Here is a 25381-nt window from a genome sequence, read left to right as displayed (position 1 = left end):
GCATGCTTGAGAAAGACTGTAACTATAGCAACAGCATATTATCCTGTCAGGATATATTGATCAGATTACGGTATAGCCATACCTACAAAACGTAATAACCAAATTGTAAAAATAAAATTTGATTCAAATCTCCTCAGAATTAAAAATAATTTTATAATTTTATTTGATATTAAATAATTACATTTTGTTATTTATAATTTATATAGTACACACGGTTAAAATTATCCAACAATATATATATATTTATCTTATTTTAAAAGGAGGTCGTCAACTTGTATTTTGTAAACAACGATAATTTAAAAAATAATTTTGTGTGAATGTTATCAATGGGTTTGTTCTTTTTAAATTTTAAGGCGACCATGGTTGTGGAATAAATAATGTTTTGAGATCATCCGGGTAATTTTACACTTGCGCCATTTTTGTTACCTATATACCTACTCACGTTGTATCTAGGTACCCCTGTATTACACATTTACACATCATAAAGACTGCTGTGGCACTACTGCTGCACTATAAACACTAGATTCTTATTATAATAATTATGTATTACTTATTAATATAATATGACAATTATAGCAGGCTATAAACATAGAAATGATTTTTAGAGCTTAAATAGCCCAATTTTGTGATTGCAGAAGTCAATATTATTATTTAATAAATTAAGCATAAATGAATAATACTCATTTTATTTGTACGATCTACATACCTAAATACCATTTAAAAATCAATGGTCACTATAATTTATTAGTTAGGACGTTAGGTATAATATATACTCATCACTTAATATCATCCAAGAATAAGGATAGGTGGTAGCTGAATATTTATCCTGCAGTCGTATATAAGTACTTAAAAACCTAAGATAATGCTTAAGTAATAATAGAAAATAATATATTATAACAATACCTATTATCCTTAAATGTAGTGAGTTTTTAAATAAAAATAAGGAAATATGTAACCATGCTTGTTACCTGCGATCTGCAGTAGGTAGTTAAAGGGGTCAGGTGCAGTGTTCTAAAAACTTAAGGTATTTTTGTGTCTGTAAACTAAAAATGACAAAAAGTTAATTTTTAACTGTAAAAATACTAGATAAATAGATACATCCTGAATCATCTAATTTAAATGGTACTTTCTTTTATCGCTTTACCGCCCAGCTTGATAAAACATCTGCTTAAATATAAAAATTCAAAATGTATGGTCTATAACTATTTTTTTAAATCTCAATTTCATACATCTGATCTGGTAAGTCTCGTATGATATTGTATGTGTATGATATTTATGGAAAAAATAAAAGAATTATTTATAAATACATATTAGTAAATTATTCATTGTTGTATACCTATTGGTATTTAAAACGATGACAGATACCTAATCAATTTTTCAATAAAAATATATTGTTAAGCACATTTATTTTAATTGAGACAATAATGTCAATTAAAGAATCTTTATACTATATTACTATAATATCGTTTAAAGCATATTGTAGTATATAAGTATATCAAACAGACAAAATAAATAAATAATTATTTAACATTATGATTGATTTTATAATTTAATTTTTTTCTAAATTTAATTTTAATGAGGTATGACTCTTCAAACATATAATCATAGGTAGGTACTCAAAATCAAAAGCAGAAGATATACATGGTTCTATATCACATTATCACTTATACATTTATACATAATATATCCAGAAAGGTCAATGCAGTCTAGACTCCCCCTGAAATTTTTAATAATTAAATACAAAATATTTTGAATATCAATCACTAATCAGTTAAACAATAAAAATTGTATTCAAAATTATTTGACCCCCCCCCCACCGCAAAACAAAAATAAAACAAATAAAATCATGGCTACGTGATTGCCTTTGTTGATACACAAACATGACAATTTAATAAATTTCTCAAAAATTGTTCTTGCAGCAATTAAAAAATACCAAAAATGACAAAAATACATGATCATAATTTTTTTATATAACTTTTTGTAAATGTTTCAAATTTGAGGATATTTTAACAAAAAAAAACGATTTTATTATTTTAGCAGGTATAGGTTTAGATAAATGCATTGATTATACAAATCAATAGTTTTATGTTAAAATTAAAAAAAAAGTATTAATCATAAAAATTTGAATTTTTTTTCAATATGTATAGATAATATCATTATTTTATATATACAAAAAATGTTTAAAAATATTTAGACTAATAAACAATATTTGTACCATGAGCCTATATGGTTGGTTAATCCCATTTTACACCATTCTATTAGTACCTAGTATTGACTATTAACTTACTGAACTGTTATAACTTACCTATAAGTGGTTAATGATTAACAGGCTTGGATTTATATGTAAATACATATTTTTACTGTGACTTGATAAATTTGTTTCAAGGGATTTCCAATAAAATTAATTATATTTTATTTTACATATTTTGCCATAAGTACATATTTTTACATGTTTCTCAATAGTTCCATTTTTTCCTTCATATTTCAACAATTTGTTCATTAACGATTTATTATTAATTATTAATTACGACTGTATTTTTCAATACATACAATTTCGGATTTCCCATGTTTCTAAAAGTACAAAATACTCATAATAACAAAATAATAGCAATTATTAAACTCAATCTACGGTCAATATATAAATTCAATATTTATGACCTCGATAAACGATAGATAAAGATTGTAAATTTAAAAATACATGTTATTATAAATTGTAATCAAGATAATTAATATTTTAATTTTTTTATTTATAGCTTATAATTTTTAATATCTCTTTTTTTTTAATAATTTTACTATTTAAAGTATAATTTATTTTATCAGAAACTGGTATATGGATTATGGATGTATTTTATAATTAAATATCAATAAATAAATCATATTAGTAAAACATATATTTTGAGTTTCTTAGCACATATTTATGTACATATTTTGGTAGCACAAATATATAATATTTTGGTTTCATAAATACATAAAAATCTGAGCCCTAATGATTAGTAATAGCTTATGAATTATGATATAGATACTAGATAGTTAAGTTATATATATTTCATTACCATAAGTTACATTTTTATTAAAAATTAGTTTAACCTATCTTCTTACTAATAAAAAAATTAATTTCTAGCAAAATATAAATAAACTATAAAATATACATAAAAATAAAGATTTAAATGACCTTAGAATAAAATCAATGAAACTCAAAAAAAAATGTAAATATATATGTTTGAAAAATCATCCTAGATAACAATAACTTTAACCAATAGCACATAAAAAATAAAACATGTTGTTTTATCTCAAATGTAAATTACATAGGTATGTAAGAAAAATATTTTGAAAAACGTTAATAGATTTTGAAATAAATGTTGTTCGATAAAAAAATTACCCTCTACTTGTACAATGAATATCATCTACGGAAATATGTAATGATTGTAATGTTTTGTAATAACATTTTATAACTGTAAAAGTAATAAGTAAGTACCTATCTACTATATCTTTCAAATGTGCACAATGACACTGATATTACTAATATTATGAATTATCCATAAGATTTTTTTTAACTCTAGTTACATTTGACTAATGTACAACAGAGGTTTATTGTGGCCTAATTTAAAGTTTGTTATAGCCACTTAGAGACGAAACTAAGTAGATTTCCAAAAAAATCAATAATTTACAGTTTAATTACACAAAACATAAATGTATATATTAAGTAAAAAAACAACACACAAGTTATTAAAAATTATAAATGTGTAATTTGTGTAATAAAATAACCGTTGCATTAAATTGGTTAATTATGATGTATTGAAGCGATAGGTATTCAATATTCGATACAGAAATCTTTAGCTGTCTTAATGCATCTATTTCCAGTAAAATATTTACCAACTTCATAGGCTACTGTTCTTTCATCTAAAACAGTTTAATTTTAAAATCAAATATTAATACTATATACAAGAAACATGCATATTATGTAATAAAATAAATAATATGTTTCAAAATTAATATCATAAATATATACCATTTGTTCACTAATTTAGGAATCATTTGATTTCTTGGGCAGATTAGTTTGTATCTAGTAAGGACTTTTTTTTCAAACTAGTAAGTACCACTTAAAATATTTTTTTAAATATCAACACTTTTTTTGAAAACTATATATTTTGGGAAAAACATTTTTCCAAAACAATTAAAAGTATAATTTTATTGTTAAAACTAAATTGAATTTATTTTGATTGTATTTATGGTAGGTATACTATTATGCCATAAAGCGTTAAGTTCTAACCTTCCGACATTTTAAGCTTATAAGTTATTTGTATAAAACGTTTCTTAAATCACTTAAATTAAAATTATTCGTTTCGATTTGTTTTTATTATGTTTATTTATATAAGTACATTTAAATCTAATTGTAACATTAGTTAGATACTTTATTTTTTTAAATCTTTTAGTTTCATTAAAACTTATAACTAGATAAAACAAAACCACCACTTAAGACAAAATTACCTTGATCATATGTTCGATCCATAAGATTCTTAGATATTAATCTAGCAAGTCTTTTGAACAAATTTTTGTTGTCAATACGACGTGCTGTGTAATAAGGTGTCATAAATTCGACAACCATTTTTGCAATTCTTTTATGTACTATAATACGTTCTTCTTCTTCAGACAACGGATCAAATTCATAAGAATGACTAGTTCCAAACAAGTCTTTAAATTTCTGATTCAGTCTTATTTGTAGCCTTTGGGGCAATTTATTCATACTTTTTCGTAATTGATATGATTTGGCTACTCGTTTACTTTTAAGTTTGTTTGAAAGAATTTCACTTATTTTGTCAGATCGTACAATACAAGGATCTATATTAATTGGTTTAGTTAATTCGGTTGAATTCTTTGAGGATTTATTATTTTCAATTAAATGTTCTTCTAATTTTGAATACTCTTGTTCATATTCAGATTTAGAAGAATTTGAATCAGATTTAGAAGAATCTGAATCAGATTCTGAGTTTGAATCAGATTTAGAAGAATTTGAATCGGATTCTGATTTTGAATCAGATTTAGAAGAATCTGAATCAGATTCTGAGTTTGAATCAGATTTAGAAGAATTTGAATCGGATTCTGATTTTGAATCAGATTTAGAAGAATCTGAATCAGATTCTGAGTTTGAATCAGATTTAGAAGAATTTGAATCGGATTCTGATTTTGAATCAGATTTAGAAGAATCTGAATCAGATTTTGATTTTAAATCAGGTTCAGGAAAATCTGAATACTCTTGTTTATATTCAGATTCAGGAGAATCTTGAAGATCTCTTAATAATGCTATAGTACTTAATATTTCATTTCTTGTGGAATTTTCTTGTTCATCTTCCCTTTGTAAATTTTCAAACTCAGAAGATTCATAGATATATTGTACTTCCATATGAGCATCAGAAAGAGAATTTGAAGAACAGGATGATTTTAAGTTATTAATGATATTTGATTCAGAGATCTCAGATGTTACATTAAAGGAACTATGAGATAAATTAGGTTTATTTACCAGATCTGTACTAAATTTATTAACAGGAAAATTATTATTTAAATTATTGTCAGGATCAGTCCATTTTTCAGTCTGTGTTGATGTTGTTTTATTGAATTTTTCTTCAGTATTAACACTTACATCGATACCCATTGATTTGTTTGTTATATTTTCAGCTTTGAAATATTCATTACATGTTGGTATTTGATTGTTTGACTCAATAATTTGTTTAAGTAAATCATATATCATTGAATTTTTTGTACAAGTCTTGACTTCATTAATCTAAGTATACATATAAAAAAAAACACTTACAACATTAATAAACTATTTATCATTATTTTAGCATTTATGTAAAATTAAATGTATATAGGCTTGCCATTCATCCCAGTTTTAACAATATGTCCCGGTGTCCTGGTCGGTCATTATTTTTTTCCCGGTTAATGGAAGCCAAGAAGAATTTTAATATTGTATTATTTAATAATATTGCACATAGTATCATTATATCATTATCGTATTAATGAAAATACTGTATGAGATCTAATGCTGTGTAAAATTAATTTTGGTTTAACTTGTAATGCATTTTATGAACAAATTAAGAATAATATAGTTGTATTGAAAAAATTAATTCAACGGAAAATTATTATCAATATCAGCTAAATACTAATAATTAATAAATGTAAATGTAGTAAAAGTAGTTAATATAATATTTTTTGACAAAAATACTGTTTGGACAAAATATTTTCAGACATTTTACACACTCTCACATTTTTCAATAAAATAACGGATAATATCATTTTCTATATGACTAATAACTATACTAAAAAAAAGGTTATTCAATATGATGTCCCAATTAGGTGATTTTAAAATCTGGCATCCCTATATATACATATATTTAAACTTAATTTTATATTTTAATCATTACAAACAATTTGTAATTTAAATTTACAAAAAGCATGTATACTGATATATAAATATATTAATTTTAGTATGTGACGTGTGAAAAAGAAGAAGCCACCCAATAGTGATACTTTATTAAAGAAATTTGTTTAATTTTATAATAGTAAGTATAAATACTTTTTTTCAATAATCTATAATACCATCTTATAAGTAGGAATCTAATGAGTAATGATTATAATTTATTATTCATTTACCACTATTCGCACAATTTGATATCCAATAGATGTTACATTAAGTTAACATTGGCATAAGTATAATATCTAATTAATATTTAATTATAATTTAATAATTTATGTAAAGATAATCAACAAATGTTGGTATAACCATAAACAACACAAACAATAATATGTTTTAAATTAATAAATAGTAATGTACAAATAAAAACATACCAAATTAGTCATGCCTTTGCGATAAATTCTAGCAATCATACATCGTCTTAAAGCTTGCTTTTCCAATTCAGCCATACATAAATTAATACAATGTTGAATCTGATTAAGTGGTTTTTTTTTGTAGCTACTAGTAACATCTAAATTATTGAGCAATGTTTCATGGAGTCGTTTCAAGTATTGGTTTCTAACTAATTCACACAATACCGTATCAAAGCCTTCAAAATCATCATCTATATCCCATGGACTTTTAGGTAAGTTAAAGTCAATGTTACAAAATGGAACTTTTGATGATATATTCTCAAATGAACTAAGTACATTAGAGTCAACATTTAATGCCATTTTTCCTAGAAAATATATATATACTATTAAACCTTTATTATAATACTTATACAACTAATGCCTAATGTTTAAAAGCAATACATTACAAATTAGGATGGATCTATAATTATTTCAATTGTATAAACTTTACCTGAAAATGTGCTATCAATTTATCCAATATTCAAAACACCCTTTATATAGGTATAAAAATGCACAAATTAATTTTAAATTTAAATAAATCATTTTTTTTCTATGTAATGTTTCCAATTTAACTAGTGATACTTTAAGATCAGTATACATAATAGTCATTGCCAACTAAGAGTTTTTCACTCCTTGTTATCCAATATTTTGGCACGTAGGTAATAAGGTGTAAGCTGATTATTATTGAATAAGAAGCAATAAGAAGAAAATCAATATAACCGATTTTTATTAATCAGGTATTATATTAATTAATAATTGTAACTTATTATATCCTATGCACAAATATTTAATAGGTACCATTTTTTTTAAATTATGGGTATATATTATGTTACAGATTTATTTGATTTTAACACCTATCATGCTATTAAGGATAATTGGTTGGTAATTAAGTTAATGAAACAAAATTTAGAAACATAAATGACAATATAATATTACATTCTACTTTTTAGTGTTTTTAGTTTTTTACATGGTTACAAAATTATTATCAGTTTTCGGATGGACCGCGCTGTGTGAGGTGTGACTGTCTCATAGAGTAAGACAGTCATCGAGTACTGAGTAGCGAATTATTTGTTATCAAATACCGAATCAAATTTCGAAAACATTTTTAATTCTTTGCAATATTGGACAATATGAAAAACTCATTCCGTATCCACTAGATCGCATCAACGGCCTCTGCCTCTGCAAAGGCGCGAATGTCGACAATGTTCATGGTCGTACCATTGATTTATCATAGACGTATAATATAATAAAATATAATATACATCTATTTACATAAAATGGTCGTACGCTAAAACGTAACTACTAACTAAACCTAAATTAAATGTGTAAGTGACAAACTGACAAAGGGTGTTATAGCAAATGCTTTTAGAATAATACGTTGCTCTTTAGTTCGGTAATGCGTAAATTTGTAGAAGTTGTTAGACCGTAGAATACTGGAATGGTGTGCTATGAAACAGAATTGAAATTTTTTACTACATCTGTGGAATCTAGATCCTTAAACGTTGAACAGCCTTGAGTAGACAACTCTTTCAACACTTTTAGATAGAGCTGTTAATAGGCTGATTGTTATTTAGCTATCCGGATCATAAAAATGATTGCTGTATTAGCTAATTTTTAAACAATAAATTTGTAATACAGTCGTTACTAGAAGATTTTTTACTAGGTGGTCTTGAAGTCTTGATGATTCTTTTTATTCCATTAGTAGAAACAAAATGTATTACCCTTAAGATCATTTAGGCTATTTAGATTGTCGAATGGTTCAGATAACATTTGTTCCGTAGAATTGTCGAAAAATTAGAATTTTTATGCGTCAGATATGAAATTATGAAATGCCGTGTAGGACCTAAGAGTAGGTATGAAAATAAAGAATATAATCTGTTTCTTGATTAAATAATATATTTATTACATAGGTACGACATACCATAAGCTAGAGTCAGTATGATGAATGTTTGACAAGAATTTATTATTTTATGATAACTTATAAGAATTTACGCGGAAGTGTTGCAGGGCGGTTTGCACTTCTTTGATAGGTAAGCTATTTCTATAATTTTGCTAAACGCGTCTAGTATTATTAGCATTATGTTTTTGTTGAATCGCGGAAAAAATGACCACGAAAAAAAAACCCACGGAAAAAAAACCCCCAAAAAAACCTACGGAAAAAAAAAAAAACTAAAAAACACACGCCGGAAAAAAAAAGCCCAAAAAATATGTTATACATAATATTTTACATTTATTTATAAATACATATTTTAAATAATATTTACAGTAGTAAAATATAATACTTTATTAAATTATACATACATACATACATACTTTTTAGCAATTCAATTAAATTTTATAATGTTTTAACTTAGCTTTTTATTAATTATCATTATTATACAGTTAAGTTAATTTTAATTTTTTATGTAGATATAGCCTACAAGTTATTATTATAATTAACCTTATAATTCAATTCAACAATTTAATATTGTATAAAAGTAGTATTAGTAGTACTAATAGTATTAACTATTGATTGTTATCGTTTTGACACTATTTTATTATTGTCTCAAATGATAAACAAATGTAATCAATGATTATTAATTAACCCTTAATCAATGTTGATTTTGCTTAAATGAGTTTAACTTTTTTTTTATAGACTACTATCGAAAATTATTTTTTTAAATTATTATATTATTTAATTATTATGACTATGCGATCTCTCGTATTATAATTATTAGTATTATTATGTTACCACAAACGAAAATATTTTGTATTTTTAATATTTTGTTCCTATGTTCTATTAAATAATTATATGATAAAATTATTTTAAAAATATTATTATTTATTATTAAATAATTATATGATTGTAAATCCATTGTATAATTAACAATCAACTACAGTTTATAAAATATTTCATAATATAAGATTACAATGATAGCACTACTTTTTTCCATGGGCTTTTTTCCGGTGTGTGTTTTTTAATTTGGTTTTTTTTCCGTGGGTTTTATTTTTTGGGCTTTTTTTCCGTGGGTTTTTTTTCCGTGGTCATTTTTTCCGCCTCCCGTTTTTGTTGAATTAATAATAAAATAGACACCATTGTTACAGGTGCATTAAAAAAAGTAAATTATGTATGGACAACAGCTGATGTATGGTCTGCAAAGAGAAGTTTTATGGGTGTAACCGTTCACTGGGCACTGGATTGATGAAGACTCGTTAGAGTAAAAATCAACTAGCCTAGCATGTCGCCGTTTTAGAGATGGTACACACGATGGAATCGTGAAAATATTACATAATATTACATATTACAAGTACAATTTGGACGTGACCAAGGTAAACGGTATAATATATACATAATAGTTTTAATAATCGGACAAAAAGTCCGAAAATACAAAATATTCCATTTAATTATCATTCATAATTTTATAATTTGTTATTAATTTTAATAGTTACCTAGATATAGGTATGTATTTAAAAATATTTTAGTTTTTTACCTATGTATACAAATGTAAAATAATGGTCAATATAAAATAAAAATGTTAAAAAATATTTACATTCTTCCTACAATATAATCAATATTATCAAAAAACAAACGAAATACGAATATGATCTAGACATAGACAATATATATTATCTATGGATCTAAATCTATATTATAATAATTATTGTGGTATTTTTTTTTTTTATAATAATAATATTGGTTATCGCTTGTAGATATAATCTTATGGTAGATAACATGTAGATTTCATGTAGACAGCCGCAATAAATATCATCGCGATAGATATATAATATATATAGGTACCTAAATTAGTAAATTTCCGTTATTTTTTGTTAGTAATACGAAGTAAGAAAAATAATATATAATAATATAATATATTTACAAACATTTTAAACTTTTAAAATAAATATTAATTATATAATATATTTATAAAGAATATTTTGTATTTTCGGATTTTTTGTCAGATACTAAAAACCTTTAATATAAAATTAACTTAATAAGCTTAAACATTTTTTTTTTAATAATAGGTAATAGCAACGGTTACAGATAATGGCAGTAATATGATTAAAGCATATGTATTTGGTGTAAAAATGATATATTTTAGAAAATTGAGCGATAGTAATGATACTGACAAAAGCAATAGCGATTCAAGCGTTAATAGTATTCAAAGTGAAGATTTAGAAAATGAACTTTACATTTTTCTTTATAGTGTAATGATGTGCGTTTAAGCCATCATATCTTTTAAATGTAAAGTATATAAGAAAATAATTATAATAATTATTAGCCATTAAGATTAAGCACACACACATTAAGATATCATATTATAAGAACTCCAGTCTGCCGTTCAGGCGGCCTATTGCGTGATCTGTGTCTCATCGTACGAACGGCAAGAGACTACACAGACCGTCTGGACAGTAAGACACAGTGAATTAATTATAAACGTTTTTAATAATAATTTAATATATATATATTAATATGTGTAAAAAGAAGGTGTTAAATAAAATTAATAAATAGTGATTAAAAGAAAAAAGTTTTTTTTTCTGGAATATAAATCGGTCACCTCATTCCACATATCAGACGAAAGCCACGATTTCAACGAACAAGTCGACACGGAAATCAGAGAGGTAATATAAGTTATGGTTATTTAATAAATAATGAATTTAGAAATATGCAATTTCCACTGATTAACTAAGTAATCCTCTTTTTCAAATCACTACAATAGGCATATTCAATGTTGTGCTCATACATTGAGCCTTTGTGCTACCAGTGATATAATAAAAACCATAAAATCATCACCACATCTCCATGAAATGCATACTTAAGTCATGCAAAAGTGTAGTACATAATGTCATTATGGAATTTGACAAGTCGACCAAAATCAGTAGATAATTCAGTCAATTTTAGGACATACATTATCACAACCTGGTGAGATGAAGTGGAATTTACTATTTGACTCGTTAACTCAAATTCAAAAAATAAAAGAAAAATTTAGTGAACTTACTAAAGCACTCAATTTTAAGCAGTGATCATTTACTGTTTCTGACCATAATTACATTGAGAAATTTTTATTTTGTGTTAAGCCTTGATAAATCACAAGCATTGGGTATATTACAAGGAGATAAAAATGTATTTTATGGTATGGTAACACTATTATGCTTAAAACAAAAATTAACGGTAATGAAAAGTGAATAATTAATGTATTATAAGCTAATTCAAAAAGGTCTTCAAGACAGCATAGAAAAAAGATTTTTTAATATTTTAAATTGTAATACAGTGGAAGCTAATATGCTATTGCTGCTTTTTCTTACCCTAAGTTCAAAAATAAGTGGTATTCATACATCATCTTCTCGTGATAAACTTTTATCAATATTTAAAAGAGCAGTAACAGCTGAATCTGTAACTACTACTAGTGAAGAAAATGTTGAAATTGAAGAAGATCACTCTGATTTTTATGACTGGTACAGCAACACAAAATGACAGAACAGATACATCCACTTTAGCTGAGATTGAAGTATGTATATAAAATAAAATGTTTTAATTAAAAATTAATCTAACTTAAGTTTTAAATGTTTATTTAAAGAATTAGGGTATTTTGAGGAACCACATCAATGTCTTGAATGTCAACACTCATGTCCTACAGTAAAAAAATTTTTCTTCAATACAATTTTCCTGCATCTTCAGCTCCGGTAGAGAGACTTTTCTCTTTTGCAATGATGACAAGTTTACCATAGTCAAATAAGTTGTCAGATGATTTATTTGAGTATAAAGTTGTATTAAAATCAAATTTAAATTATCAATTACAGAATGGAAACTTTAAACTAAAATTAATCATTATTTACTATTTTTATTATTGTTGTTGTTATTATCATTATTTGCTTTGTTATGAATATTATATTTTTATCATAATTTTGTTACATGAAAATTGGATATTATTCACAATTTATTTAATTTATTTATTCAGAATAATTTTTATTTTTTGTTCATAACTACACAACTATTTAAAATAAAATATTATTCTTTATTCACAAAATAATTAGTTATTCATGCTTTTATTTTTTATTCATCATTTTGATTTGTTTCTGCCCAACTCGCATGCATATAGGACATAGGTACTGCGATACAGTTGTATTGAAACTAAATTGGTTTATATGAAGAATGTCAGGAAGTCTATTAGTATTTGCTGGAAAATAAATTGTTTTGTTTGGTGCAGATATAATACACGTAGTCAGATATGTACTTCTGTAGTTTATTAGCATTAGGTTTCATAACGTAATATCTCTAATTAGTACTTATGTTTTGAATATAATTCACCAGCCATAATAATGGTAATACTTATTCATTACATTAACCATTAACTTAATCAAAAATATACATTTTGCGTATTGGAGGTAAGGTTTGATAAGTCCTGACAATTAATATACTTTGATCATTTTAGTATATTATATCAATAATTGATCAATATCGTAGAGTAATATAATACAATAATAATTACTCTATGATCAATATACAAATATTGTATGATTCCGTCTAAGATTGAAGCACAATACATGGAGTGATCAGTATTTTTGCACTTCAATATTAACATACCTAAAGATTCTTCGGGCTAGCATTTGGTTTTGTATACTGTTTGCTCCAAGTTCTGAGATATGATAAAATTGTTTTAAATTCTTGGCGAGTAAAATCATAAGCTTTTCAAGAATGAAAATGAAGCAAAAGAGCAAAGCGTTTTAACTCTGTTGAATACTTGCGTGGAAAATTTTTATCACAATTTTTTTTAGCCAAACTATTAATTAAAAATTTATTTTTACCAGAACAGGTAGTACTGTCCATATCTTCAACTTCAACTTCCATAATTGATCAAATTCGTAAGTTATCTACATTACAAAAAATAATAATAATAAAAATAACTCATTTTTTGCTTTACCAACTTGTCACTTACCACAAAAACAACAGCTTAGAATTTTTGAACATCGAATACAATATAATAAAAATTGATACAGAATCACAGTCACAGTATTACAATTACACACAGCGTATAATAATAATAATTACAGAAAATAATTCACTTAAGTTTTGTTATTGTAGTTCTGTAAGACTGAAACATGTGCTATTCAAAATTCAAACTGTCAGCTATAGATATAATACTTCAGCTATAAGGCCGTGCTGCCAGTTATCTTATCAATTTTCATCATCAAATTATTCTGTATTATCACACTGTTTTTAACCACGGTTGTGTTATATGTAAACAGGTTTCTAGAATTTTGTTGCAAATTTAGTGTCTATGTAACGTCATCATTTTCCTAAAATCGTTTAGCTATTTAATTCTTTTTTTTTCCTTTTTTTCTGCCCTGTAGTTGCAGTAGTGATGAGCAATGCTCGATTTGGGGGGGTGGGGGGTGGCAGGGGGATGAAGTACCCCAACTAATTTTTCAGAAATTTTAGCGTACCTCTTACTTACATTTGTAAGGGGAACGTACGGGTTGCTGGCACGCTGCATCATTCTGCAATTTTATCAGAACGCACGTGATAACATCATAACTTTGAAAATTTATTTATTTATGATAATTTATGGAACTATTTAAAAAAACAGTTAATGAATTGTTTTTTATTTAGTTACTTTTAAGTTTATAGTTATATTTAATAAGGTATAACTATAATATACAATATAATATTTACACTCATTTTTTTTTTGTAATTGATAATTTATAAATATTTTGTATGTCTTAAGAGGAGGATTAGGGGGTGTGGGGTCTATGCCCCCACGGCTCAGTAATGTTTAAAAGGTGATGGGGACGCTATTTTTTTTTAAATTTTACAGAGTCCCCCTGCTTTAATTTTGCCTAGTCACGTATTTTTTCTTCAAATAGTCTTACAAAGATACACTGAGTGTTTCGCCGTACCATGTTGATCAAAATATAGTGTAGTGTGAACTTTTTTAATTGATTAGATGACGATAAAGTAAAATGAGGAATATGTAAAACTATATAAAAAGTTAATCGTTCATCTTCAACAAATTTAATTAGACATTTGAGAACCAGAAATCCAACAACTGATTTAGCACCTCGCCCTAAAGCTGTTTATATGTTCCTGATCCATTAACAGACAATTCTAAATACCTAACCGTTATTGCAGAACATCGTTAATTATTTGTTATTCGTTGGTTATGGTCATCTCGTGGTAATGTGATATAATCGTTCATCTCATTGTTTTCAACACAATGTTTTTCACTATTGTCATGCTCTAACCGTTTGGCCTCTGGCTTTATTATCAGGGGCGTCATTTGGGGGGGGGGGGGTCAGGGTGTGCGGTTGTACCCCTTACATTTAAAATATTCTCAATTGGCCTGCTGAAATAATGTACCATTTATTCGTAGATCCGCTCTATTTTTATATGGCCTGGTGAAATTTCAAAATGGCACACCCAAAAAAAAAACTGAAATGACGCCCCTGTTTATTTTACTATGCGCTTTTAGTAAACATCGTTCGTGTTAATTATTTATTCACTCCTATAACATGATGTTTTCCCAATTTTAGAGCTTTTATTTGATTTGTTGTTCCCACGTGGTCATCTCTCATATTTGTGTACTGTCAACCGGCATCACATTGCATGTCATTATTATAGAATTATTCAGGGTAAGCAGGTGTACCACATTAAATCATTATATTTATTATTTTAACTATAGCAGTCTGTTATTTAATATTATTATTACTATAATTATTATTATCTTTACATTATAACAGTTTGTTACTATCTTTATTAGGGTGTTCTTCAGTGCCGCTCGTAGATAAGGGCGCCCCCCCTTCTAAAATTATTATTTACTAATATTTATAAGTTTAATATCAAATTTAAAACGGGAGCTTAAAAATAAATCATTCGATACTGTAGCTTCTGAGAATCGATTACCAATAACAATTTTCCGGGATTCACGAGCAGCGCATGCGAGCTTGGGCGATGTTAAAAGTCGCTCGTCATAAATATGATTGGAATACAAAAACTAAGAAGGGGGAACACTATCATTATACTGCCGCTGAAGCGATGATTTTAATCGCCTAATATGCACGGTTTCCGAACTTGCGTATGTTATATTTAAAATATGTTTGGTCTCACCCTCTATACGGCTATACTAGTGGGCATATATATATAAAAATGAACTGAAATCAATCGGTTAAAGTTAACCCGTGCTGACTTGTAATTTAAGTGTGAACTCCTTAAATATTTCGTTAACCTTTCAGAATTTGACATTTTTTATCCGATATATTTTAGAGTAAATTAAATTTCTTATAACTTTTACAATATTACATTGTTTAATATCTCCAATAGTTCGTGAAATATATTGACTTGACTGTAAAAATATAAGGAGTTCAAATTTAAATTACAAGTCGGCACGGGTTAACTATAACCGATTTGTTTCATTCCGTTTTTTATAGTTCATTTTTATACATCTACGCACTCGTATAGCCGTATAGAGGGTAAGACCAAACATATTTTAAAATCAAAAATTAAGGAACACCAGTGGCGGCTAGTGTGCTTTAAAAGTGGTAAGGCGATATAAAATTGCTTTTTTTATGGAAGGTATCGAATACAAATAATATTAATAATAGACAATTTTTATTTAATTAAATCCATTTAATATACATAAATTATTATACATGAAAATTAAATAATTCCAATGTATATTTTTGGAAACAAATACCATATTGTAATTTGTTGATTAATGTGATGAAAAAAAATTAAAAAATTTGTAAATATATTTATAATATTATATTAACATGATGTATGTATAAAACTATAATTTTTAACTACGCCAATGATTAAAATCATTGTCATTTCTAAGCCTGTAAGTGGGAATGGAGATGAGTATTTTCTAAACTTTTAACCCCATAAAATATATTTTAGAGGAGAGCCGTGAGCAAAAAAAAAGTCATTAATAACCTAACCTGGCTACGCCATTGGACGTCATTTCAACTTGTAACCTAGTTTTTAGTCGTAATAACTAAAAAAAAAATTAGTATTATACAATTTGAAATAAAGCGAAAATTATATCATTTATTTGTTTTTATGAAAACAGCGTCATCTAACCACGGTGCAGGCGATGATCGTGTTTGAGTGATAATTATCGCAGCAATATTCTTTATACATTGTTATAGTGACCTCTCTATTTATTCTTTCTCTGGATCACGGATTAATATACATAAATTAATAATATATATCTATATTAATAGTATATTAATCCGTGCTCTGGATTTGTATCACGGCTATATATACTGTATATAATATATATATCATAACACGATGTCAATATGTTATCGTGTATCATAATTCATAATATATAGCCGTGATTTGTATCACGGACTAAGATAGACTGATAGAATGGACTGGTAACGGTAGGGACGGCGAGGTGGTGTTTCTGCCCCGCTACACTGCACATCTATCACAAGTACACTATGTTCTTAGTCCGTGATTTGTATGAAAGTATTATCACGTTCTAGGTGTTATCACTCACTATCGCTGTATCGCAATTCGTGATAAAATAATTTTCATGGAAAATTAAAAATAAATAAATAAATGCTAACAGGCATGGTGCTGTATAGTCTGTCGATTGTTATGAATTGTGTCAATTATTAATGTGATATAGTAAATTTGTAATTATCTATTGTAATTTCGAAGTGGTGGTGTTGTGGGACTACCTATAGCCCCTATCTTTTAGTAGTGAGTAATGTTTAATGGAACTAGTGAAAGGAGTAAATTAGCGTTTAATAAATAATAATTATCATTTTCTAAATAGTAAATTCCATTAACAAACATGTCGAGCCTTGTATCTATAATACGCGACACCGTGTTTCTTAATCTTAACTGCTCAGCAATGATCGTTATTTGTTAATGGTTAATATGTTATCTTTAAACTATGGTCTTCTACTCTAATGTATCTCACTTCCGGACTTTCCACGTTTTATAATAAATCGAGTTTTAAGTATTATGTTATTTCGTGTGTGTTTTGTTAAAAATGTTTTGCTACCCAAACGTCAAAATGTCCATATTAAAAATTCCATCAACTACTGGATTGATTGATTAGGTTTATTTTACTGCTTGATTTGTAGGTAGTATTTTCTAAGGTAAGTCTTGTTGTTTTATTTGTATTAATGTTATTATAAGGTATTGTATTTGGTTCCTATGTGGATCATTAATAAATTGTATACCTTACTCTAAATTATGTTTGAATTTTTGCAGTATAACTGAGTATATTGTCTAAAAATATTTGAAATAATGTATTGACATATATAAATATATTAGTATAGATGTTGACTTAATATACCTAATATTAGTACATTAGTGGAATATGTATTTACTATTTTAGTAATACCTATTGCCTATATGTTTATTTAATTAAGTATGAATTAAACTACCACAACTTTTAAATTTAGTTATTAAAATTTAGTAGAGTATGTAAAAGACTTCTGATTATTTAATTTAATATTTTTTTAATAATTTATTACACAGTGAAGTATTGTTAATAATTATTAAAACTTAATATGTAATAAATTATAAAGATATTTATTTTATTGATAAATGATTGGGACATTAGGTATGTTTTATTTGTTTAATAATTGTTAAACAATTAAAATTTAGCATAGGTACCTTATATTCCACTTTTTTAAATTTAATGATTTATGTGATTAAATATAATTATAACTTATATACTATGTATACTATTTATAAATATATAATATATTTTAATATTAACTGATTATTACATTTTAGTAATTAGTTATTAAATTTTAAGAACTATTTTACACAATATGTTATTGAAAATAATCTTGTTAGGCTGTACAAGAATATAAAAATAAAAATTTATTCTACATTTCATCATTCAAAAAAGTTTTAAAATTTAAAAATGTTTGGGCTTAAAAGTTTTTTATTTTATTTTATTTTAATAATGGATTATAATAATTGTTTTTAATATTTCTTTGTTTATAGTATAAAAAATTATGATTACTAGTTTGAGAAACCTAGTTAAATAATGAGTTAATTATAATTTTTAGATGATATAACTCATATCATTGTTTGAGGAGATTATTTGGATTACAGAAATTCAACAATTCATAGAATATTTGTAGGAATAGAGTGGTGGAAAAATTATGTTAAATAAGAAAATACCTATAAGATATAAAACAAACAAAAGTTTTATGAGTTTAAATATTGAAAGTACTCGTAGTGATTTGATAAATAATTAAAGCTGAATTAAATTATATAGAAAAAAACATTGATTTATTTTTCAATTTATCTCATTTTATATGGATTTTTTTCTAAAAATCTCTAGGTTATCAAGTTACCAGCTTTAATCATATGATTTAGTAAAAAATAAAAACTTTTCTAGTTAGTTCATTGAAATCTTACCTCTTGTAATTACTAAATATTTTTGGGAGCAGCAATATTTATACTGTCTTGTCCTAAACTTAATAGTTATAAATTTTTGATTGGAGTTATAGGAATAATTATGTAAATGTATTTTTAATTAAAGGAAGAAAATATATTTTCTGATGTACATAAAGTATTTTTATCTGATATGAGTATGATATCATAATAATATAATTTATTAGTCACATTCAGCTGGAAAATAAAATACAGATCAGTTTTTAAATACCAGAATATTTTCAAATATTATTCCAAAAATCTTTTGCAATTACAAAAAAAAATTTCAATTATATTTTATTGTGTAACTTTTTTGTGATCTACAGAAAACTCAAGTAATTTTATTAAATTAAAATTAATTTCAGATATGCCTCCCCAAACACTTAAAAGACCTACGGAAGATGTTTATAGTAGTGGTACGTACATTGTACAATCTAAAAAGTGTTTGTTATTCCCCAGGAATACGTTTATATTTGAGTTATTTAGTTTTAGTATAATATAATTTGTTTCAATTTACTTATAGATGATGAATATCACATGGGTGACACATGGGTTAACAAAAAAAAGTCAAGATATTTGTATACGTACAAATTAAAATCATCCGATGATTTATTTGAACATATAAATGATTCAGATCAATCTGAAAGTATTGATAGTACCCAATCCAAAGCTACAAGTAATAATTTTTATAAAAATATTGAAGTTGAATCCTAAATTCAACTTAAATATTTGACGTGAAGTGTTACAATTGTGTGATTTAAGATAAATAATATCACCATAAATTTAAGTTTTAGTGAATAATTTTATTAGATATAAATAAAAAATATAATTTTAATTCACTAACCTATAGCCCGGATTAAGGGAATGGGATTTGGTAATAGAATAAGAACTGAATTAGAAAAAATAATGGTTAGGTTTACAAATAATAAATTGCTCTGTTGTATGGGTATAATAAAACAGAAGTTAAGTTTTTCAATTATTTGTTGAAATAATTTGAGAAATCTTATTAAAAAACATGAAAACATATATTTACTATTAAGTTAACAATTGTTAGATTAAGAATAAACAAAAACTAGGACTGTCTTTAAAGACTATTGCTTACTAATTGTTCCATAATTTAAAATATTTAAATAATAAAGTAATTTTAGATTTTATAAAGCAATTATAATCATACAAACCTCTTCTTAAGTTTTTTTTAGGCATGGATTTTTAAGAATGCCAATCCTTTTATTTAAAGAAAAAGGCCCTCTGCTATAAGTAGTCTTAATCCGGGCTTATTTATTAACTTCAATAATACATTAAATGTTTTAATTATAAATTTTATAATTAATAATAAATTAAGGTACTTATTAGATTTAATGTTCAAAATATTTAAATTTATATTGATATTAACTTTTTCTATGCACATTTATATGTATACATATATTTATGGATATGTTATATACATTATTTATGAGAATATTATATTGGCAACACATGGATTATTATTTAATTGTTTGTAATTTGTATTATTTTATTTTTTTAGTGTTATTACAATATTAGTGTGACAATTATTGTTATATTTAATATATATTCAACTATTGAAAAAAAAAAAAATTCAGTAAATGGTGACTGATCATATTGATCAACTAATAATTGTATAAATGTTGTCTTCAAAACTTAAATGTTTTTTTGTACAGCTTAATGTAATTAATTGGAAATTGTAATAATATAGAAAAATAATAATAGTTTTATTAATATACTATTATTTATTTAATGTTTATGAATGCAAAAATAATATTATGCGCAATCTGTTTTTATTTTATTTTAGTATTGAACAATAATTTCTAAATAAAGAACTAATTATAAATATTTATAATTTATAATTAATTTCAATAAGTATAGTTTTGATATGAAGAAGAATGAAACTTGGTTATATTTTCTGGATCAAATAAGAGTTAATCTGTAATTCATCAAAATAGACAATTCATGCACCACGTCAATTTTTAACTTAACTATATATTTTGTATTTACATTTTAATTAATTCAACCCTTTTTTAGTTGAAGTAGCAGATATTCTTGATTTTTCATCTGTAACAAGTTGTCCAAGTGATTGTGATTGTGATAGTCAAAATTCTAGTCAAAGTGATTGTGTCTATAAAAGTTCAAGTCAATCAGAAAGTGAAGTAATAAGCATTAATTCTTATTATAATGATTACAATTATTTATATTATTAAAATTTTCCTACAATATTAAATAGCCACAATGTCATATAATTGAAAAGAATCTATATTTATTATAAATTAATAATTTTTTTATATTATTTCTGCAATAGTCAGTGGTGGTGTAAATGGGGTTGATTTAACGCAGCTGTTATGAAAAAAAATGGTGATTGGGTGTTGATGTTTGTAGTGAAGTAGAAATTAGGAACTTATTCTAACATCATCAATTAAATATAAAATACATTTTAATATTTTGGTGTTAATATAAAACGTGGATGGGTGGATGTTGAAAATATTTTACTGTGTCAATGAAATAAGTTCACGCCGCCACTGGCAATAGTGCAATATAACATGTAATTCTATCACTGTATACTGTATACTCATATAATATTATTTCATAATCAGAAAACACAGATCCATAGATTAATTGTATGTAACAGAAAGTGGTAAAATAATTGTCTGGCCGCCCAATAGTTTAAATATATAACGCATAAGTATACATACTACAGGATACCATTAAATTAAATTTATTTCATAAAAATTTTGAAATTGTATGTTTTCCCAAAAACTTCTATTTATGTCAACTAAAATGTTTATATAGTGACTTATAACTAATTATATTAATTAAATTGATAGGTTTCAAAAGATGATATCTTCCTTGGAGTTGAAGATAATTATGACCCTGATGATTCAGATTTAGAAAAATTCATTTCAGAGACAGATTTCAAATTCCCAGTAGTTTTTCAAAAATGCTGTAAATGCCAAAAACCAAATTCCAATCATTATTTTCAATATTGTAATCAGTGTTTTAAGGTGAGTAATATTATAAAATTTAAAATATTTTTTTTTTCTTAAATATAGTCCTAGGTGTAAAATAAGAATATGTGATACAAAATTATTTACATAAAATATCGAAGGGAAAAACCACCTAATTATAACACTACTCTATGTTTTGTTTTGTTTTTTGTTTATCCATTTTCAATTGTGGAGGATTTCCAGGAATTGTAAGAGTGGCTAGATTTGATATAGAGGGTTGACATGAGAAGATAATACAATTATTAAACTATTTTATTATTATTTGAAAATAAATAAGTTAAAAAAGTAATTATGAATTTATAGACTCTAGAAAAAAATCATGGTCAAAATAACTAATTGGTAAAAAGTTTGATGCTAAAAAATGGGGAGGAAAGTGTGTAACTGCTCCACTGTGCCCATTATTGAGAAATCCATTGTAATGTATCTATTAGAATTGAAGTCAATGATAAATCATTGCAAATGTAAGACAATTTTGAGTAGAGACATTCTGTTAGTCTATATTTTATAATATGTTTTTAATCTTAATTCAATTTATTTTACTATTAGTAATATGGTAGGTTAAATTAATGTTCACACAAATTGTGTCATTGTATTTATAAAATATAATAATATAGTAAAGTCTTGTTAATCTGATTCATATTTATACCATAATACTGAAAATTATTGAAAAAAAACTACATATTTAAACGTAAATCAGGTAAAAATTGAAAATTATTTATTTTCATTATACTTTTATTGAATTATGCATGTATTATATCTGTATAAATATAGTATTTATTATCACCAACAATATTATAGGATGATTCAATAGCATTGAATTATTATTATTAAGTTTTCAGTGGTAAAAATATGCTGGAATATCAAGGTTCTATTATATTTGTATAAATTTCAAATCTACCATGAAAAATAATTTAAAATTGTTATTTTTCATTTAAATATTTAAATTCATCCAAATTTTAAATTAAAATACATTCCTCGCTTCACTCAGAATCTAAAATTGTATTTCAGTTTTTTTTTGTTCCATTATATTTTAAAAACATTGTATTTGATTATCAAGCTTTTCAATTGGATATTTTGGTACTTTTCGGTTAACCTGACTACCAACCGATGCCGCGACAACCACTGATCTGATTTCGTTATCTAGACTACATATATATATTGACGACCACCGTCTTCAGTCAATTGCGACTACCTAACTAAATAACTATAATTTAATAATTATTACCAACCTCTACTAGCAAAATGATGGACATCGTTTTTTAACCATATGACCATGGATTAACCGTTCCTGTGACCTACCTTAGGTGGTGTTGCATAACAAATCAAGGGATATTTTCGTTTTAAATGTCTGAGCTAGTGGTAATGCTGGCCCCTAATTCTCAGACAGTTATTTGGTAAAATTCATGTGGTGTCAAAAGCATATCCATTTATGAGTGTTTTATATTGAATGGCTTAACATTTTCCTTTTCAAGTTAGTTATTAATTTTAAATTTTATTTTTAGTTTTTGTAATAGTTTTAATAATTTTGTGATATGACATTATATTAATTGTATAAATGACAAATTTATGTTGGTCGAGACTTTGAAGAGGTAGTCAAGATAATGGAATTGAGACTCGTGGTAGTCGGGATAACCGACAAGTACCGATATTTTTTTTTATCATTATTTTTAGAAAAAAAAAATAAACTTCAAATTTTAAATGTTTATAAGTATAATAAAAAAGTCAAAATATAATCACCAAATGGATTTATTTTGCTGAACAAAACATTTTTTAAAATTTAAATACTATGTGTGACTGTCATTTATTCCATAATGAAATGCTATCAAAAAATATATTTATCATTCATAAAATTCCAGTTGTAGGTCTATATTAGGTTAAAGCAAATAGCCAATAGGGAAACTACATTGGGTATTATTTAGGTACTATTGGGCACTTATTGTATTAATATTATCATAGAAGACAAAAATTAAAATGTTATTTTAATTTCAAACAAAATATATCATTAAAATTTCAACTTTTATTATTCTTCTAGAATCGGATGCAATTATTTGAAAGTACATCAAAACCAAAACCAAAGAGCATTAAACGCTTATACAACATGGCCAATCGCACAGAAGAAAATTATATACCTAGAGATTGTCAAGAATCATCTTCAACCTCCAATTCACAAGAGTCACTGAATTCTTTAGGTATATCTGGCTTATGTTTGTCTCAAGAAAGTACATCTAATACATTTGAAAACACCACTAACTCTTGCAATGTTTGTTTTTTGAAACCTAAAAATGGCATATTTAATCATGGTAAAACGGCACATGTGTATTGTTGCTACACATGTGCCAAACATATATGGAGTAGATCAGGTAAATGCCCTATATGTAATTTAAAAATTAGATATGTTACTAAAGCCGTCCGAGTATAATGTTATTTTAATTAAATTTAATCACCTGTGTATACTTTTATGAATTTATATTAAAATGTGCATATTATATAATATAATGTATTTTATACTTTTAATTAATGTTTTGTTAATCAGAGAATAAAAAGTAAAATTTTTATAATATATAACGAGATTATTAAAAAAATATATAACTCTAAATTGGATACAATGACAAAAAAATAAGTGAGCAAGTGGGGGTTCTACTCTGCTGTACATTAGGTCGAGTATTATGGGTGTTTAAATTTGAATTCTATGATAAATTATTGTGTACAGTATATGATTTTGAACGGTAACATTCTGTCAGTCTATATCACTATAAGCATTGATTATAAAATAGTCTACTCTATAATCAATGCTATGAGTACATTTTATGATATGTTTTTTTCAATGTAAATATAAGTCTTAAGTCATAATTAAAATAGTTTTCAATGAATAATAATAAAATTTAGATTAGGTACTATAATAATTATATGAAAAAAAAAAAACACTTGGAAAATTGACTCCTTTACACTTTTTAAATATTAAAATAAATAATATTCATACAAGTGCTTCAAATAGTAACTACATAAAACAGTATTTATATAAAAATGACTTCTATAGTTGTTGTTTTTTGTTCTTGTGTTTTGATAATTTTGATTATTACAAACTGCATTAAACTAAGTAAAGATTTAAATTGATAAC

General features: G+C 25.3%; 2 protein-coding genes and 1 long non-coding RNA gene across 5 annotated transcripts; 2 read left to right on the top strand and 1 right to left on the bottom strand.

Moving 5' to 3' along the window:
* Positions 1-3347: 3347 nt before the first annotated feature.
* LOC114132520 (probable cyclin-dependent serine/threonine-protein kinase DDB_G0292550) lies at positions 3348-13973 on the bottom strand. 3 transcript variants are annotated; one of them, XM_050202412.1, is made up of 5 exons: positions 13776-13973; positions 13645-13710; positions 6844-7187; positions 4489-5779; positions 3348-3900 (listed from the first exon to the last, which is right to left on the bottom strand). In XM_050202412.1, exons 2-5 carry the CDS (start codon positions 13685-13687, stop codon positions 3812-3814), a joined length of 1767 nt encoding a protein of 588 aa, XP_050058369.1. In that variant the 5' UTR covers positions 13688-13710; positions 13776-13973; the 3' UTR covers positions 3348-3811. The 3 variants fall into 3 exon arrangements, with proteins under 3 accessions (XP_050058369.1, XP_027853796.2, XP_027853795.2); XM_027997995.2 differs by having other exon boundaries at positions 13424-13710; positions 13776-13972; XM_027997994.2 differs by lacking the exons at positions 13645-13710; positions 13776-13973 and adding an exon at positions 7313-7998.
* On the top strand, positions 9910-12677 carry LOC126550571 (uncharacterized). The gene is made up of 3 exons (XR_007604679.1): positions 9910-10170; positions 10864-12347; positions 12417-12677. It is a non-coding gene; the product is annotated as an uncharacterized LOC126550571 (long non-coding RNA).
* A 3455-nt stretch (positions 13974-17428) lies between the features above and the next one.
* On the top strand, positions 17429-24777 carry LOC114132537 (E3 ubiquitin-protein ligase Mdm2-like). Its single transcript, XM_027998020.2, has 6 exons — positions 17429-17949; positions 19612-19662; positions 19770-19922; positions 21287-21411; positions 22084-22260; positions 24296-24777. Exons 2-6 carry the CDS (start codon positions 19614-19616, stop codon positions 24680-24682), a joined length of 891 nt encoding a protein of 296 aa, XP_027853821.2. The 5' UTR covers positions 17429-17949; positions 19612-19613; the 3' UTR covers positions 24683-24777.
* Positions 24778-25381: the final 604 nt, after the last annotated feature.

The sequence above is a fragment of the Aphis gossypii genome, chromosome 2 (genome assembly GCF_020184175.1).
Source record: "Aphis gossypii isolate Hap1 chromosome 2, ASM2018417v2, whole genome shotgun sequence".
NCBI classification, from domain to species: domain Eukaryota; kingdom Metazoa; phylum Arthropoda; class Insecta; order Hemiptera; family Aphididae; genus Aphis; species Aphis gossypii.
Note: the sequence above shows the minus strand (reverse complement) of the source record. Positions and strands in the feature narration are given on the sequence as shown.